Source organism: Rana temporaria, chromosome 8 (assembly GCF_905171775.1).
Source record: "Rana temporaria chromosome 8, aRanTem1.1, whole genome shotgun sequence".
Taxonomy (NCBI): Eukaryota; Metazoa; Chordata; class Amphibia; order Anura; family Ranidae; genus Rana; species Rana temporaria.
In genome coordinates this window covers 78,436,439-78,456,614 of record NC_053496.1, presented here as the reverse complement: position 1 = coordinate 78,456,614, position 20,176 = coordinate 78,436,439, and the positions used below count along the sequence as shown (strand labels likewise).

Here is a 20,176-nt window from a genome sequence, read left to right as displayed (position 1 = left end):
AGTATGGCCGTCGTTCCCGCGTCGAAATTTGAAAAATTGACGTTGTTTGCGTAAGTCGTCCGTGAATGGGGCTGGACGTAATTTACGTTCACGTCGAAACCAATACGTCCTTGCAGCGTACTTTGGAGCAATGCACACTGGGATATGTACACGGACGGCGCATGCGCCGTTCGTAAAAAACGTCAATCACGTCGGGTCACCAATCATTTACATAAAACACGCCCCCCTCATCCTCATTTGAATTAGGCACGCTTACACCGGCCCATTTATGCTACGCCGCCGTAACTTAGGAGGCAAGTGCTTTGTGAATACAGCACTTGCCTCTGTGACTTAAGGCGGTGCAGCGCAAATACGATACGCTACGCCGCCTGAAAGATGCGCCCATCTACCTGAATCCAGCTATAAGAGAGCCTGTTAGTGTGGAATAAATCCAAGAGATTGAGTGTGAGGGTCTTTCTTTGAACACTTTTTTTGAACCATGTTAAAGAGCAGATATAATTATGTTTGAAATGAGGATTAGTCAGGAAGTGAATCCAACAAAGAAGGTTTGATCTGTCTGAGTCATTATCTCTATTTTAGAATAAAAGTTCCCTTGGTTGAAACATTTTCCGCCCAACAGAGGGGCCTTTTTATTCCAAATTTTTTAGTTTACTTTTTACAGTATTGTATCAGAATCCATCTGTCCCTGGTCTTCAAAGAATGGGGAATCCAGTAATGTTTATTCATCTCCCCTTTCTTGCACGCTTTCAGAGTGACACATAAAACAAAATTGTGACACTACACCCATGCTCCTGTGACTGACAGACTATTTAATTTCTCTCATGAACATGCAGAAGGGGGTGTGTATACAGCTTTCCCTAACAATTCTTTCCTCCTACCTCCTCCGGCTCTACTTGTATTGGCTTTTCCTTGCCAAATTCTTTTTGGTCAAGTGTAAGTCAGGTGGCGCCTTCCATGAGTTAATATTGGTTGGTAATCGTGAGTGGGCGTGGCCATCCATCAGGGATTGTGACATCCCGCTGTCAGACGTAAAAGCCTAAGAAGCACGAGGCAGAGGAAAACAAGTATGGAGTGCAGACCACAGAACAGCAGCATAAAGCATTGTTAAAGTACTGTGGTGCGCAGCTCGATACTGTGCTTGCAGGGGGGAGTGTAGAGATGGGAGGAGAGTCTGCTGAGGTCACAACTCCACCTCCCAACCTCCATCATGAAGACACACCCACTGATCTGTGATTGTTTGAGGGCTTGCACAGGCACTGGGGAATAGAAATTACAGGTAACAGTATAGCGATTTGCTTTATACATGTGGACACAGTACTGTGGTACATGGCTTTTATTGTGCATGCACTGGAGATTTACAACCACTTTAACAGGCATTCCACCACTCAGGCTGATAATTTCCCAACCTTTTTGGCCTTCACTGACTTTCTATTGTAGTCTCAATGTGAGTTGACTACAATAGTTCTCCATTCTCTGTTGTTATGTGTGTCTAATTATAAAGTCCCTTATTTCCAGTTAGTCAGACTTGACTGGTAGGCCCAAATACACCCTGTGCAGCAGTCTTAACTAAAAAAAAAAAACAGTCTGCATATGTAATGAGCAAGTATTGAAGCTTCCATGTACATTTATAAATGCAAACTATACATTGAAAAAGGGATTGTAATCATTTGCACATTAGTAACATATAAAATTATCTGTTGTAAACTAGAATCTTATCAACAGATTACTTACAGTAGACCTTGTTTCTAAATATTATTTCATGAGTGTACTAGTTCAAAACAGATGATAGTAACAGTCATTCATGAATCTCTGCTTCAAGAAATGTATTAAACATTTTTGGTCAGTACAGGAATAAGAAAAATTAACAAAGGCACTGGCTACAAAGTGGTTACGGGTAGGGGAAATCCCCAGCAGGCTGAATAAAAAGAAAAACTGTGGAGCTTGTGAGGAGCTCGCTGTACTAAGTATGCAATTTTAATATAGCAATCTCCCGCTGAGCTATTGTCTCCTGACATGGGGACTGACCATCCACCAGAACACACCGTTCATCACTCACAGCCATTTTCTGCCAGTGTTGATTGGATGCCGATCGGCTGCTGGTTTTCCAGCATGCCCATTTGACAGACCCCGGATGTTAGGCCAGCTTCTGGCAGACAGGCTGCTGTACAAGCTGGCCGAATGTTGGCTGGTTTCTGTTGATCCGGTCAATACCAGCTGATATTGGGCCAGTGTGTACCAGCCTTAAGAGAGGCAAACTCAAAGTTCAGCTTCAAAAGGTACACAAGTTAAAAAAAATGGTTACTCATCATATCAGTACACAATAGGTAATAATGAGATGTGTTGAATGAAGAGCTAAACATAGTTACATATATTTAGTGTTGTGAACAACAGAGTAAGTAGTTGCAAGGCCGGGAAGCTGGGGTGCTAGCATTTATAAATCTCAAGCAGAAATTAATACCTCTCTAGCAATATGTACTGCTGTACCCAAATGCTTACTTCTTCATATGTATGTTTTACCTAAGTACTGTAAAAAAACACACACTTTCGGGTTCTAATCCAGATTTAACTTTAGTATTCTGTTTTATTTTCAGCCTCCTATGTCCATTCAGACCTTTGGTGTTAAAATAGAATGCGGGAACTTAAAGGGTGGAACGATTTTCCATGATGTACGAGTAGTTGTAAGAGACAGGAATGACAATTCACCCAGTTTTATGCAAAGGAGTTACTACACAACCATCAATGAGGTAAGACATTTTCTGCTATTGTTAGATTATATCATTCAGTATGCAGAATTTTTACTATATTTCAGGTACGGTATTTTCTGCATATATTGGCACCTTAATTTTGAAGAAGCATGGTGTTATTGCTTTGCTTTAGAAAGTCTGATTATACTGGTAATATATAGACATTCTAGACTTTTGATACTCAAGTTATTTAACCTCCAATCCCTCTTTTTTTTCTCCATTTTTCATTCAACACCATCATCTAATTATCTGTTTCATTTCTTTTATTTTTTCCCCTTTTTAGCACTTTATTTGTGTGTTGATTACATTGTTTTGTGTTATGCTTATTTGCACTCTTAATTGCCTGCAGCGAGTTTCTCAATAAGTACATTAACTCATGACAATTGATTATAATAGTTGTAATAATTAATTTATGATACTAAATTGATGCTTTCTATACCTAGTACCACCCTAACTCCTTTATATTTTACATTTTTAGGCAAAATATTAACTTATTTTCTGTTTAATAATTTTCACTTGCTTTCGTTACTTGTATCAATGCTCATGAGGCTAACTCTGAGGCCTTGTGCACACTGGATGTTTTTGGATGTTTTTACAGCTGCTGTTTTTGGCTTCAGATGTTTTAATCTACAGTCAATAAACTCTCCAGTATGCTATCCATGCACATAGGAAAACTGGCATTTTTATAACATTATTATAATGTTCAGTGTGCATGAGGCCTTACTGTTTTGAGAACATTATACAAAACTGCTATCAGTCTTTGATGTGCCATACATTAAAACAATTCAATAGAAAACACAGCACCTCATGGCAAAGAATTCTCTGAGGATCTGAAAAAAAGAAATGTTGCTCTAAATAAAGATGGGCTAGGCTATAAGAAAATTGGCAAGACCCTGAAACTGAGCTGCAGCACGGTGGCCAAGACTATACAGCGGTTTAACAGGACAGGTTCCACTCAAAACAGGACTTGCCATGGTCGATCAAAGAAGTTGAGTGCACATGCTCAGCATCATATTCAGAGGTTGTCTTTTTTAAATAGACGTATGAGTGCTGTCAGCATTGCTGCAGAGTTTGAAGGGGTCAGCCTGTCAGTGCTCAGACCATTCGCTGCGCACTGCATCAAATTGGTCTGCATGGCTGTCATCCCAGAAGGAAGCATCTTCTAAAGATGTTGCACAAGAAGCAGTTTGCTGAAGACAAGCGGACTAAGGACACGGATTACTGGAACCATGTCCTGTGGTCTGATGAGACCAAGATACAATTATTTGGTTCAGATGGTGTGAAGCATGTGTGGCGGATTTATTTAGCCTTAAGTGTAACTGCATTTAATAACCTTGCCGTTTTTTCATGTGTGTGTGTCAACTTGTTTGCTAACAAACTTGAACGCTGTGATTTGCCTAAACACTTATCTACCTGCTCCAAATGTCTGAAACATGAAGCATCATAGGTTCAATGAATTAAAGACCAAATAGATTGTGCAAAATAGATTGCAAAATAGATTGCACATATAATAAAGTAGAAGTCCCAGCATGGCTGCATTTTAATTTCTCGCATTCCTAAGGATTACTATATAAGAAGTTATAGGCACTGCAATTGACAGAATCTCCTGGATTGTTTTTAAATTCACAGATTACTTACAGCCTAATTTTAAGTTTCAGGTGGTGTGACAGGAAAAAAAATATTTAAAGTATATGCCAACCCATTCTTTAAAATCTGATTGCTATTTTCAGTATTTTTTAATGCTTTTATTAAAATAATACCTAGTAACCCTAACATGAATGTCCTTGGTTTGGGGTGGCAACTCTGTGTCCCTGTCACCAAATTGTACCCCTGGATTGTGATCCTGTATCATGCTCTTCCAGTGGAGACTATAATGCCCTGTACACACGATCGGTTTGTCTGATGAAAATGGACTGATGGATTTTTTCATCAGATATCCATTGAAGCTGACTTTCATCAGTCTTGCCTACACACCATTGGTTAAAAATCCGACCGTGTCCAACGCAGTGACGTAAAACACAACGACGTGCTGAGAAAAATGAAGTTCAATGCTTCCGAGCATGCGTCGACTTGATTTTGAGCATGCATGGAGTCTTGAGAGAGCTCTTTTCTTTTACCCATCATGAGATGGTTATTGTGTGACACCTTGGTTTATAGGCCATGAGTTGAGGCTGAACCAGCTGATATTAATTTGAACTGACAAGGGGCAAGATTGCTTTCTAATTACTGATAGATATCAGCTAATGTCTTGGCTTTCCATGCCTTTTTGCACCTCCCTTTCTTCATGTGTTCTGTACTTTTTCCCTGTGTTATTCCATTTTATTACACATAACTTAATTTCTGAACGTATTTCTGTTGGTTACTTTGTATGCATAGATTGCATGGGTTGTTACCGACATGTGGTGGAAATTTCATGTCAATGGCACCTTTAGAAATATATTTACCTCGAGAAATGGTGACATGTTCAATATTTATTTTACCTGCTGTGTATATAATGTGTGTGTATATATATATACACATATATATATATATATATATATATATATATATATATATATATATATATATATATATATATATATATATATATATATATATATAAATCCAAACATGTATTGCTGCAACTTAAAATTTATTAGGAGTCCAAAAAGACAATAATTACATGTTATGTTCAAAATAGCAATTTCAGGCAAAATACAAAATGCCCTTCTATAGCCTAGAACAGGGGTGTCAAACTCAATTTCATCGTGGGCCGCATCAGCATCATGATTGTTTTCAAAAGGGCCGGTTGTATCTGTAAGATTAGATGTCCAGCGCATCCCCTTCCCTTACATTAGATGTCAAGAGTCACCCCACCATCAGAAGTTGAGTCCCTTCTCCATTACATCACAGTGCACCCCCCTTTCCTTATGCTGCCGCTGGGAAGAAGCTGGATGCATTGTTTGAAAGGGGGAGGAGGACCAGAAGAGGGCTGGAGCTCTCCTGCAGCTGCCAGAGAGGTGCGAGGGCCACATGAAATGGCCTGGAGGGCCGGATTGGGCCCGCTGGCCTATCTATCTGTCTATCTATCTATCTATCTATCTATCTATCTATCTATCTATCTATCTATCTATCTATCTATCTATCTATCTATCTATCTCTGTCTATATCTGTCTCTATCCAGGGCTCAAGTCCTGCGGGAACGCGTGGGAACTTTTTTCACAGCAGGAACTCAGTTCCCTTTGCAGGACTAGAGCAGCCGAGAGCAGCCGAGCCGCCCGAGCCGATCCTTCACTAAGCGGCGATGCCCAGCTCGAGTCATTGTTAGGGGCAGGCGAACCTTAGTAATCCTGTATGTTACTGGCCGCTTCCTGTATATGGATTAATCGGGTAGTGTGTGGGTATTCCATCACTTCCTTCATCGATGAATATGTATTCATCGATGGAGGAAGTGATGGAATGCCCACACACTACCCGATCGGAATACCCACAAAAAATGATACGCTCATATGCATAATTACTAAACCGCATGTTGTTTTTTTTTTCGATCCACTGTACCTTAGTAATCTTTTATGCTACTGCCTGCTTCCTGTATATGTATACAGGAAGCGGGCAGTAGCATAAAAGATTACTAAGGTACAGTGGATCTAAAAAAAAACAAACATGCGGTTTAGTAATTATGCATATGAGCGTATCATTTTTTTTTGGGTGGGGGAGTGGGGGAGTGGATCTTGGGTGGGAGTTCCTACACTTTTTTCCCCAGGACTTGACCCCTGCCCCTGTTTCCACAGCCCCCGGCGTATAACACGCAGGCACAGTTTAGCCTCTATTTTCAAGGTAAAAAAGTGAGAGTTATACACCAATAAATACAGTATCTATCTATCTATCTATCTATCTATCTATCTATCTATCTATCTATCTATCTATCTATCTATCTATCTATCTATCTATCTATCTATCTTTCTCTATCTCCCTCTCCCTCTATCTCTCTCTCCCTCTATCTCCCTATCTCTTGATCTCTATCTCTTTTCCATCTCTATCTCTCTACCTCTCTCTCTCTTTATCTCTCTCTCTCTCTCTCTCTCTCTAGCTCTCTCTACCTCTCTCTCTTTCTATATCTCTCTCTATCTTTCTATATCTCTCTCTATCTTTCTATCTTTCCATCTCTCTACCTCTTTCTCGCTTTCTCTATCTCTCCCTATCTCTATCTCTCTTCTATCCCTATCTATCTCTCTGTCTCTCTCTATTTCTCGCTCTCGCTATCTACCACTCTCTATCTCTATCTCACTCACTCTAGCTCTTTTTTTCTCACTCTTTCTTTCTCTCTCTCTCTCTCTGTGTATATATATATATATATATATATATATATATATATATATATATATATATATATATATATATATATTTCTCTATCTCTCTCTCTCTCTATCTCTATCTATCTCTATCTTTCACTCTCTCTGTCTCTCTATCTATCTCTCCATCTCTCTCTCTTTCTCTATCTCTCTCTCTTTCTTTCTCTATCTATCTCTCTATCTCTCTTACTCTCTGGATGCATTGCTTGAAAGGGGAGGAGGACCAGAAGAGGGCTGGAGCTCAATGTACACCATATGCTTGAGATACTCATTTTTTTTATTAACTCCTCATATAGTAGCCTTGATGAAGGGGGAGGCAGTTCACATAAAACATTTACCTGTAACTGTGGACTACCTACTTAAATAAACCTGTTTAATATAACCGCAAGTGTGACAAATCTTTATACTAAGAGCCAGTGGTGGCTGGTGCTAAAAAAAAAATTGGGGAGACCCAAACAAACTGAAAAATGCAGAAAAAATCCCATCAATTGCAGCCTCACTGTGCCCATCAAATGCAGCCATTGTGCCCATCAAATGCAACCACTGTGCCTTCCATTATAGCCATTATGCCCATCAAATGCAGCCACTGTGCCATCAATTGCAGCCACTGTGCCCACAATATGCAGCTACTTGTGCCCATAATATGCAGGCACTTGTGCCCACCATATGCATCCACTTGTGCCCGTCAAATGCAGGCACTTATGCCCATCATATACAGCCACGTGTGCCTATTATATTCAGCCACTTGTGCCCATCATATGCAGCCACTTGTCCCCCATCAATTTCAGCCAGTTGTGCCCATCATATGCCACCACTTGTGCCCATCAAATGAGTCTACCAGCTGAAAAGGCAGCAGTTGGAGTGCTAGCAATTTGGCCAAGCTAGCATTTAGATGTTGAGCATGTGGATGGCTGGGATCAAATTTATTTTTGCAGTTCAGCAACTGGGGTAGTGAAATTTGCCTGCTAAAATCAGATGGTGGTGCACTGCTAGCAGATTGGCCACAAATACTTGGGACACCTATTGCTATACCTTCATTTCTCTCAGTGCAGGTTTTTGAGAGGACTGAAGGCATAGTAGAGTTGGAGATCCCAGATGAGGAGCAAGGAGAAGTCCTTTTTTTTCTTTGATGTGGGTCTTTCAAGTGCTGTTGCCAATGGACTGCATGGCAGGTTGTCATATGTCTGGTCAAGCATGTGGTGCCCAAGCGGCTGCTGTTCTGGCCACGCTGGATCCGCTTCAGACATAGGTTGCAAACATCAATCTGCTACACACTTGTCGAAAAATGCCCACACCAAGGAACTTTTAAAAGTCAGTGTGGAGTCAGCAGCACCCTGCACCGCCACCTGCCCTTAAGCTGCCCCCTAGAGAACATCCTGCCTTGTTGGAGTTGTACCTCTCTTCTCTCGGGCACCCAAGTAAAGTCAGTGACCTCATCATCCCCCCCTACTTGTCACTGGAGCAAACTTGGCAGTATGCTGCAGCTGGCGGAACATGAATGCCAGTTTCTTGTCCTTCTGTGGCACCCTCTCTCTCTAGGCCCACATTACTCCCTTCTTTAACCTGGGAACCAACATCGAAACCTTCAAATCGCTGCAAATCCTCGAACAGCATGTACCCGACACTGTGGTAGAATAATTCTGGGGAATCCTCTGTGCATGATGGTGGAGCTATGGAAGGAGTAACTGTGGACAAGGAGCTGGTGGTATAGGCCACTTTGGCAGCTGCATTGGAAGGCAAACTACTCTGAGCCTAGGTGACAGAGGATGAGGAGTATGAGGACGGTTTTGTTATGCACTCCACAGACTCTTCTGCATGTTGTGGCTCAATAAAACGGTCAGCAGCAGAAAAAAAGGACAAGTGTGCACCACAGCCACCTGTAGAGGATGCACCATGTCCATGACCACCACTGTTGACTGTAGACATAGTGGCTGCTTGCCCTTATTAAGTGGCCTGTGAGTGTCTGCCTGTCCTTGGCGGCCTTCCGGACATGATGTATTTTTTGTTTTGCAACGCCACACTACACTGTATTAGATACTGTGTACACCACCTGATGTATATTAGAAACTGTACACACTGTATTAGTTACTATGTACACCACCTGCACTGTATTAGAAACTGTACTACAGCTGCACAATATTGTGTACTTTGCTTAATCTAACTCAAGCTATCTCTCTGTCCACGCCAACAACACTACACATGGCCTTATATAGTGTGGGACGTAGACTTAGTCCCCCTGAGCCATAATTGGTGAAAGGCACCCTGCCAATTATGTCTTAGCAGAGCGCGCTGTGATTGGCCAAAGCATGCAGGTCAGGTGCATGCTTTGGCCAATCATCATACAGCAATGCACTGCAAACTCGCAGTGCATTATGGGGCATTCTGTGGCGCTCATAATGTTTGCTGTTCGGCGAACTAGGGATGAGCTCAATGGTTGAGTCGAACTTATGACCCAAACATCGAGCTCATCCCTAGTCATGTGTAAACTGGTCAAAATGGTTCCTAATCCTGTACTTGTGCTCCTTTATTGTAGGTAGTCCTTTGAATGGTTGTTAATTTGTTTAGATAAGGTCAATATCCTTATCTATTGTAGCAATATGTTTATGGTATTCTTCACTAAGGAGCTTGATCATTGTTTTTGTATCTTGTTGTAAATTATTTTCCCATCTCTTTTTGAATAAAACATCCACCTCTTCCAAGAGGGGGAAAGTTTGTAATCCGAAATCCGAAGGAGTTAATATTATCCCTAATTTAGTGGTCAAAGCTCTCTACATGCCAAAAGCATGCTTCCTTTTTCTCAACAATTCTCCCCCATTGGGAAAACAAGGATGAAAGTTCAGATTGTTATGACTCTTTCTTCCCATGTTCTTTATAGTAACCTGCCATAAGGACCAACAAACGAAAATCAATATATACACAAAACAAATTAACCAAGCAGATTATGCTTCACAATATACAGTGCTGTGAAAAAGTATTTGTCCCCTTTCTGATTTTTTATTTTTTTTGCATATTTATCACACTTAAATTACTCAGATCATCAAACAAATTTTATTATCATACAAAGATAGCCCGAGTAAATACAAAATGCAGTTTTTAAATAATGGTTTCATTTATTAAGGCAAACAAGATGTCCAAACCTTCCAGGCTTTATGTGAAAAAGTAATTGCCCCCTAAACTTAATAACTGGTTGTACCACCCTTGGCGGCAACAACTGAAATTAAGCGTTTGCTATAACTGCCAATGAGTCTTTCACATTGCTGTGGAGCAATTTTTGCCCACTCTTCTTTGCAGAATTGTTTTAATTCAGCTACATTGGAGGGTTTTCCAGCATGAACGGCCTGTGTAAGGTCATGACACAGCATCTCCATTGGATTTAAGTCAAGGCTTTGACTAGGCCACTCCAAAACCTAAATTTTGATTTGTTTGAACCATTTGGAGGTGGACTTGCTATTGTGTTTTGGATCATTGTCCTGCTGCATAACCCAAGTGCCACCAGAGAAAAATATTGGATTCAATGACCCCTTGTTTAGAAATCCCTAGCCTCTTGTATTATTGTGTTGTCTCATATGTTATATACATGGTGATACTAATCACAGATAAATTAAAAGACAGTTTGTGGATTTTCCAAAAAATCTCTAAAAGAAATAGCTAAAAATATGAAAATACACACAATAGAAATTAAAAAATGTTGATGTTCTTTAATGTTATTTTACTTTTAGCATTCTTAGTGGATTTGAGTAATTGCTGTTAAAATAAAAATAAAAAAACATATTTACTTTTAAATCCTGTGCTTTTTATTACTCAATTTGTTCTTTTATTTCCAGTAAATAAAGTGCCTGCTGAGGTATATAATCTTGAAAGTGCACAGTTGACAGTGACAAACTAATAGAACTCCCTACCAATCTACTTTTCCTAATGGGATACTCTTGATTGGGTAATTTATTAACCTTAATAAACTAATTCTATTTTAATAAATTGCATATTAAAATTAACTTAACTGAGGCGCCCAAATTATATCTGGCAAGCATCATTCATTTCAAACAACTGGGGACTAAGTAATCACCTTGCAAACATTTTCTGCTTTCCTTTTTAAAATAATAAAGTGAAACATATTCAGATAAAAAATATTCGACTGAGTAAAGAATAAAAAAAAAAGAAAACATGGAAAGAAAACTATACTGTAGGTATTTTTTTTATTTACGCTAAAAAACATATTATAATTTTACAATTTTCAAGGTTGGAAAAAAGGAAGCAGAAATGTAATGCCTCGTACACATGACTGGTTTTCCCGTAGGAAAAACTGCAATGAGAGCTTTTCGTCGGGAATCCCGGCCATGTGTATGCTCCATTGCAGTTTTTCCTGAAAGTAAAATGGAAAAAAGGTTGCGCTAATAGCTGAAAATCTGTAATCAAAATGATAAATATAAAGTGCAAACACCATCAATGAAGTCAATGTAGTGATGATACACTGTAACATATAGTCTGCAGCAAAGTGTTCTAAAATAAACCACTAAGTGCATAAATGTGTAAACATAAGTACATTGGCCCAGATTCTCAAAAGAGATACGACGGCACATCTCCAGATACACCGTTGTATCTCTGCCTAGCGCCGTCGTATCTATGCAACTGATTCTTAGAATCAGTTACGCATATATATCCCTTAGATCCGACAGGCGTAAGTCTCTTATGCTGTCGGATCTTAACTGCAATTTTTTTTGCCCGCTAGGTGGCGCTTCCGTTGATTTCCCCGTCGAGTATGCAAATTAGCTAGATACGCGAATTCTCGAACGTACGCGCGGCCGACGCAGTAAAGTTACGACGTTTACGTTAGGCTTTTCCCGGCGTAAAGTTGCCCCTCGGTCTATGAGGCGCAGCCAATGTTAAGTATGGGCTTCGTTCCCGCATCGAAACTTTAAAAATTTACGTCGTTTGCGTAAGTCGTCCGTGAATGGGGCTGGACGTCATTTACGTTCACGTCCAAACCAATGACGTCCTTGCGACGTCATTTGGAGCAATGCACACTGGGATATTTTAGGGACAGCGCATGCGCAGTTCGTTCGGCGCGGGGACGCGCTTCATTTAAATGAAACGCCCCCTACCCGCCGAATTTGAATTCCGCCGGGTGATTTACGCTACGCCGCCGCAACTTTACAGGCAAGTGCTTTGTGAATAAAGCACTTGCCTGAAAAACTTGCGGCGGCGTAACGTAAATGAGATACGTTACGCCCGCACAGATATACACCGATCTCTGTGAATCTGCCCCATTAAATATAAGTCCCAGTGAAGTAAATCCAAAGAAATTCTGATAAGAAAGTGAAATTGGCGTTGAAAGGTAAATCCACTGTCACCAGGATGAAAGGAAAAAGCCGCTCCTTAGAGATGCACCAGGGGAGATATTAAACACCCTTACCAGACACTTAGGACCTCCTGTGTAAGCAATGTCATAGAAGCTTGCAGATATAGCCCTCTGCAGGGTCTTACGAACTCCTCCGCTCCTTGTCTCCGTCCTCTGTGTCCCCTTAGAACGTGTTCCTCACGCTAATGGACCAAGGGATCCACAAACGGATTAGAGCTCGTCAGGGGAGAAGCTCGGTGGCAATGGACAGTCCCAGGAGGCTAACTTGTTTTTTTTTAAGGCTGTGGATGCCGAGCAGACTTGAAAAAAAAAGAGAGAAAGATCTCTTTTTTCCCGTGAGGAAAACAATCAGAGCAGGAAAACTGGTCGTCTGTGTGCTTTTCCGACGGGAAAAAACGTGCAGGCTCAGAATCAAGTATGAGACGGGAGTGCTCATTCTGGTAAAACTAGTGTTCGTAATGTAGATAGCACATTCATCACTCACGCTGCAAATTATTGCATTGTTTAATGCAGCGCATTCTTTTCTTCTTTATAATGCTACAATAATGAGGTTGTTTTGCTGCTGATATTCAGTTATGACAAACTTGTTTCTTTATTATTTCTCGTGATCTCATGAATATTAATTTATTCCCAGGAAGAGGGAAGCCGGGGCTTACCCAGTGACGTAGCAGAGGGTACGTCAGAGGGTGCGGGGTCACGTGACGGGTGGCCCTGCCTCCTCTATATAAGTAATGTCACAGCTCCAGCGCGTCATTCGCTGGGCTTTGTCCAGCGTTGAGAGGAGGTTGGGGATGCTGCGCTCCGGATGAATGGATCTTCTCATCGCTGGAGCGGAGATCACCCGTCGCAGGATCTTCTCATCACTGGAGATCACCCGCAGCCGTCGCAGGGTCAGGACAAGGTTGAAGCAGGAAGCCGGGAACGAGTGGATTATCACCGCTGGAGTTTTTTTATTTTTTTTTTTATTAATAAAGGACTTTATTCTACGGTGTGTGTGTGTTTTTTTTTTACAAGACTTTACACTTCCTTCGTGAAATGGTAGGGGTACAGTGTACCCCATTACCATTTCACACAGGGGGGGTCAGGATCTGGGGGTCACCTTTGTTAAAGGGGTCTTCCAGATTCTGATAAGCCTCCCGCCCGCATACCCCCACAACCACCGGGCAAGGGTTGTGGGGATGAGACCCTTGTCCCCATCAACATGGGGACATCCTCCCCATGTTAAGGGCATGTGGCCTGGTGCGGTTCAGGAGAGGGGGGGGCGCACTCTGTCCCCCCCTCTTTTCTGCGGCCGGCCAGGTCAACGTGCTCGGATAACGGGTCTTGTTATGGATATTTAGGGGGAACCGCACGTCATTTTTGTTTTAAATTGACGGCGGGGTTCCCCTTAATATCCATACCAGACCTGAAGGGTCTGGTTATGGATATTTAGGGGGAACCGCACGTCATTTTTTTTTTAAATTGACGGCGGGGTTCCCCTTAATATCCATACCAGACCTAAAGGGTCTGGTTATTGAATTTGCGGGGACCTCCCCGCATTTTTTTTTTCTAAAAGTCCGTGTCCCATTGACTACAATGGGGTTCGGAGTTCGGGTTTGGGTTCCCGAACCCGACCTTTTTTTTTTAAGTTCAGGTTCGGACCTGAACCCGAACATCCAGGTGTCAGCTCAACTCTACCCACATCTTCTCCTGGGTGTGCTTCCACCAATCTCTCTATCCCTTCTACCTTATGGCCTCAGGGTCCTTCTTTATTTTCCCACATACCTAATCTTCCGGGACTGTTGGGGACCCACGTCCATGAAATCTGTCAGGGACTGACCGCTCTCACTACCTGACGCAACCTTAACCAACAACATTTGTTTCTAAGGTTCACTAACCCCTATGTGGTTACCTTGGACCTCAATAGCAATGTTCCACAAGGGATTATTAAACTCAACATTGTCATTGGGACCTCTTGTCCCCTTGTTTGCTAGGACAGTGTCTATTCAGGGACCACCTACAGGCAAGCAGTTACTCCCTATGGGACAGTCCCACAGTTTCACATCACCCCCTGTTGTCCAACACTCCAATAGAAATTGTCCTACCAACGCACATTTTCCCCCACCAATCTCTTTAACCATTTCTGTGTCCATTGGAACCCCAAACAATACCTCTGAGCTGTCCGACAGTGCACTACAGTGCTTCTCATACACTTTTTCATTACAGTTACCATCACTGTTATTTCCTGTCACAGTGTCTCCGGGTACCTCTAACTGCACCTCTCTGCGAGTGATGGATCGAATTCCCACTACAGCCACGTCCATTCCTAGCCCTTCCTTTACATGAGGTCTAGCGGGTGAGACAGTACGCGCACCATGTACCAACCACTGCTTAGCCGCACCTCGGAACGCACCAGCAGGAATACACCCCACCACACCAGCATATGGAGAGACTTCCACTATGTCTATTATTTCTGATTCCTCTAACAATTCCCCTGACGGCCTTCTGCACATAACTGCCGCTGGACGCACTCTCGAAGAGAACTGTGAGACAACGTTCAACAATATTAACCAACAGTGCAGCAACCAATTTTCATCAACATTGCTTAACAACACCTGTACCACCTGTGTCCACCGATTGGTACTACGCAGTACCAGGTCGCCCCTCTGCTGTGGATACATGCAGGTGTACATTGGAAAGATTTTCACCAATTCCAACAAACATCTCTGTTATTTCTAGACATGCCACATCTAAACACAGAACTCTAGGAACCTTTTCCTTTACTAACGATGTGGAGGGGCTCATTTGCTAAGGCGTGAGAGGCTGAGTCACATAAAGAGACCTCTACCTCAGAGGCAACTGACAAAACTTGCAGCTTCCCCTGAGCACTGCAAATCTCATGTGTCACACTCATCCTCTCACTCTTAGCAACACTGAGTGATTCCAAATCGCTATCCATTACCCCATCAACCTGACGCTCAACATTTCTCATCTCTTTTACTGTGGACAAAACCTCTGCTATGTATGTGCCCTTTTCAGATACTTCCAACTGAGAGGGTTAACTTCTGCAAAAGCCAACACACCTGTGTCTACCGGCCCTGAAGCCTCTCCATTTAGCATAGCAGAACTTGTGTCCTCTCCACTGTTACCCACTGAGCCTTCTTTCAATAACGCCAACCAACTTAAGGCCCACCTGTCCCAGTCTTCTTTTTCTGTACTCCCATCAGAGGTACTATGCAGTACGGCTCCAACTGCCAAAGGAGACACAGGACAGAGTGACTCCACAGCAGACACATTTTTAAACACAGCCGGCTGCAATAACATAACTTCACCACTTTGCTTTGCTCGGGTGGTGCTTCATTAAACTCATGAGGACTTTTTCTGCCAGCAGTGACAGCAGTAACCAATTATCACTACAAGTAATTTCAAACATTTGAGTTTTACCATTTTTCTCATCACCAAGGTCAAGTACCCTCTTATCCATCAGAGTGGCACCACAGTTGTCCCAAGCATCCTCTGGCTCCAACACACAGAGCTCCCTGGAGGTTTCTAAGGACACCTCTGCAGCCTTATATACTGTTGCTAAGGGGAATTGCATATCCTGCTTAGCGATCACCCCTACCTCATTACTAGTGAACACATCACCATAAGCACATGTATCATCAGCAATATGTTCATCATCAGCATTCATAAACATAGCAGTTTTTTAATCTCTATCAGGTTGTCTTTTGTCATAACGCATGGCACCCTGCATGCAACTAAGCACACCACCCTTCCTCTCCAAAAGAAATGATTTTGCCCACTAGGTCGGCTTCACAGTTGTCCTGGGAAACCACTTGCCTCACCACTGCAGGCTCCTTGACGGTTTCCCTTGGCAACTCTGGAGCACCTGTCACTGTCGCTAGGGAACATGGCACCCCAACTGTTTTGGTCACCCCTAGCACATCTCTCCCAGCACTCTGCTGGATTACCCTTAGGTGCACACAGAGGCCCGGATTCACGTACAGCGGCGTATCTTTGAGCGGGCGTAACGTATCCTATAATTACGTTACGCCTCTGCAACTTAGACGGGCAAGTGCAGTATTCTCAAAGCACTTGCTCCGTAAGTTGCGGCGGCGTAGCGTAAATAGGCCGGCGTAAGCCCGCCTAATTCAAATGTGGAAGATGTGGGCATGTGTTATGTAAATGTTATGTGACCCCACGTAATTGACGCTTTTTACGAACGGCGCATGCGCCGTCCGTGGACATATCCCAGTGTGCATTGCTCCAAAGTACGCCGCAAGGACGTATTGGTTTCGACGTGAATGTAAATTACGTCCAGCCCCATTCACGGACGACTTACGCAAACGATGTAAAATTTTCAAAATTCAACGCGGGAACGACGTCCATACTTAACATTGGTACGCCGCATGTACGCCTCATATAGCAGGGGTAACTTTACGCCGGGAAAAGCCTAACGTAAACGGCGTATCTGTACTGCGTCGGCCGGGCGTACGTTCGTGAATTTGCGTATATAGCTGATTTACATATTTCTAGGCGTAAATCAGCGTACACGCCTCTAGCGGCCAGCGTAAATATGCAGTTAAGTCCTGAAGGCGTAAGAGACTTACGCCGGTCGGATCTAATACAAATCTATGCATAACTGATTCTAAGAATCAGGCGCATTGATACAACGGCTCAGACTCAGAGATACGACGGCATATCTGGAGATACACCGTCGTATTTCCTTTGACAATCTGGGCCAGAGTCCATATGTCATTTTCAGTCCTTGACCTTGTTGCAAGCAGGGTTTTAACCTGTGTCTCCCCATTGTTCTGGGTAGCACACTGCAGCAAGTCCATTTTTACACCTTCTGCAGATCTCCCCACCGGACACACTGCCACTTCACTTGGATCACAAACTGCAACAGTCTTACCATATTCTGTAGCAGGTAACTCTGGCTTCATTTGAGTGCGCTGTCTCTCAGCTGCATATTTACTGGCCAACTCCCCCTGGTGGACACAGGATGAAATCACAGCAGGCATCTCCCACTGTTTAGCACCCCCTGCAGACACAACAGAAAACTCCTTGTTACCAGGGGTGACTGCAAACATGTCTGTAAAGGAATCTTGGCCCACAGATAAAGAGTTCTGCTCAGCAAAATTACCTCCTGCTGTATCCCAGAATCTAGGGCAAGACAATATGCTGTACCCCAGCTCACCACATTCCAGGCATGGTACTTGGCGACTTTCGCCTGTTGCTAAGGGAGATGGCACTCTCCCAACACACAGAATATCACTGGTATCGCTATGGGGATGGTGGTATACCTCTTCCCTGTAGCTCCTTCTTCCCATTGGCACATTTTCTCCTGTTTCTAATGGAAACAGTGCTCTCCCAGCTACACATTGCTGGCTCTCCCACACACATAGACTTCTCTCTCTATGAAGCGGTGTTGCTTTAAACTTGCCACGACCCTCTGTAGGCAATATCTTTGTCTTGCGGTCCACCGACCTGACATCATAGGCATTGCTATGGGCAACTGCACCCATCTGCAAACTCTTAAAATCTCAGAGCAGGCTTCTCATACCTTTGCTTTGCTGAAGCCTGGGACAAAGTGCACTTGGAAACGTCATGCCCCCACTCACTGCACCGCAAACAGCGCACTTGGTTCTTAACACTTTGCACATTGATAGCTGACCAGCTTGCACCAGCGTTGCCAAGGGCAACAACCTGCACTTCCACTTTAACTTGGTTCAGTGCGACCAAGTGTCGCTTGCACCAATCCACTGCAGACTCAGACTTTGGTGGCCTCTCCATACTTGCAGTCACCTGTGAACTCATTGCACCTGTGTTGCTAGGGACAACACCTGATCTGTTTCTCCTTGGTAAGCACTGTTCAGGCATGTTAGGGGTTCGATCAGGCAGCAACAACCCCTCCAGCCACAGAGCTCTGTCTCTCATCTCAGCAAACATTGCCTCCTTTTTGCGTTTTGACCACCCCATCTCTGCAATCAGGCCAATGGTTTTTAACACTGTTCCTTTTAACACAGGAAAATTTGGCGTACTGTCTCCAAGACTTACAAACAGCACACTTTCACATGCAGACTTCACTCTTTGAACCATCCATTCACTGGACCTTCCTAAGTGGATACATCTTCTAAGGCCATGCTGAGCTCACTTCCACAGGTACACCACCTGTATACAACATAGTCTATCAATTGAACTCCTGTGCAATGCAGTTTGTCTTGGTTGCCACACACAGCATTGCTGTAAAACACACAGTTTCTTTTTACTCACTGTTTTTTCGGTATGCAAGGATCTGTAACTCTTCCAAAACTGCCCGAAGCAATACCCCCACCATATGATAGATTGGGGTGATCAGACTCCAGCGGTAGGTGCGTTTTTAGTGAGTTTGCTAGTCCAGAACTGAATTTTTAAGGGCCTGGTAGCCCACTTTTATTTAACCACTTAAGCCCGGACCAAAATGCAGCTAAAGGCCCAGGCCAGGTTTTGCATTTCGGCACTGCGTCGCTTTAACAGACAATTGCGCGGTCGTGCGACATGGCTCCCAAACAAAATTGACGTTCTTTTTTTCCCACAAATAGAGCTTTCTTTTGGTGGTATTTGATCACCTCTGCGGTTCTTATTTTTTGCGCTATAAACAAAAATAGAGTGAAAGTTTTTAAAAAAATGCAATATTTTTTACTTTTTTTCTATAATAAATATCCCCCAAAAATATATATAAAAAATATATATATTTTCCTCAGTTTAGGCCGATACGTATTCTTCTACATATTTTTGGTAAAAAAATCGCAATAAGCGTTTATCGGTTGGTTTGCGCAAAATTTATAGCGTTTACAAAATAGGGGATAGTTTTATTGCATTTTTATAAAATTGTTTTTTTTTACTACTAATGGCGGCGATCAGCGTTTTTTTTTGTGATTGCGACATTATGGTTGACTCTTCGGACAATTTTGACACATTTTTGGGACCATTGTCATATTCACAGCAAAAAATGCATTTAAATTGCATTGTTTATTGTGAAAATGACAGTTGCAGTTTGGGAGTTAACCACAGGGGGCGCTGAAGGAGTTATGTTTCACCTAGTGTGTGTTTACAACTGTAGGGGGTGTGGCTGTAGGTCTGACATCATCGATTGTGTCTCCCTATAAAAGGGATGACACGATCGATGCAGCCGCCACAGTGAAGCACAGGGAAGCCGTGTTTACATACGGCTCTCCCCGTTCTTCAGCTCCAAGGAGCGATCGCGAGGGGGCGGCTAGAAACGAATAGCCACACCCTCATCCCGGATCGCTCCCCGATGATTTCCGACCACCGCATGTACCGGGGGGTCCCGATTGGACCCCCAACCCGCGGAAAGGTGGGGACGTACATATACGCCCATCTGTCTGTACGTGCCATTCTGTGGACGTACATATACATGCGGCGGTCGTTAAGTGGCTAAAAGCACAAAAAGTTCACAAATACATCAATAGCCCTCACAGGGGGTTCCACCATTACTGTATCTTGCATATTCAACACTTTAGTCTCCTGGCTTTCATTCTTGCCATCCGGCTATTTCAGGCCTTTAGCCTAGGCCAGGGGTCTCCAAACTTTCAAAGCAAAGGGCCAGTTTACTGTCCTTCAGGCTTTAGTGGGGCCGAACTGTGCCCAGTGAGAAGAAACAATGCCCCAGCATCAGTGCCCCATCATTGGTTTTAATGAGAGAAATAGTGACCCATTCTTGATAACAATGAGGAGAGTAGTACTCCATTGATGGTGTCAGT

General features: G+C 43.0%; 1 protein-coding gene across 6 annotated transcripts in view; it reads left to right on the top strand.

Moving 5' to 3' along the window:
- PCDH15 (protocadherin related 15) overlaps nt 1-20,176 on the top strand; it is a 1,266,541-nt gene that overhangs the window by 464,187 nt on the left and 782,178 nt on the right. For all 6 annotated transcript variants that reach the window (XM_040362073.1, XM_040362072.1, XM_040362074.1 and 3 more), the window contains one exon: nt 2,592-2,744. In XM_040362073.1, coding sequence (XP_040218007.1) covers nt 2,592-2,744 — 153 coding nt within the window. The remainder of the gene's footprint in view (nt 1-2,591; nt 2,745-20,176) is intronic.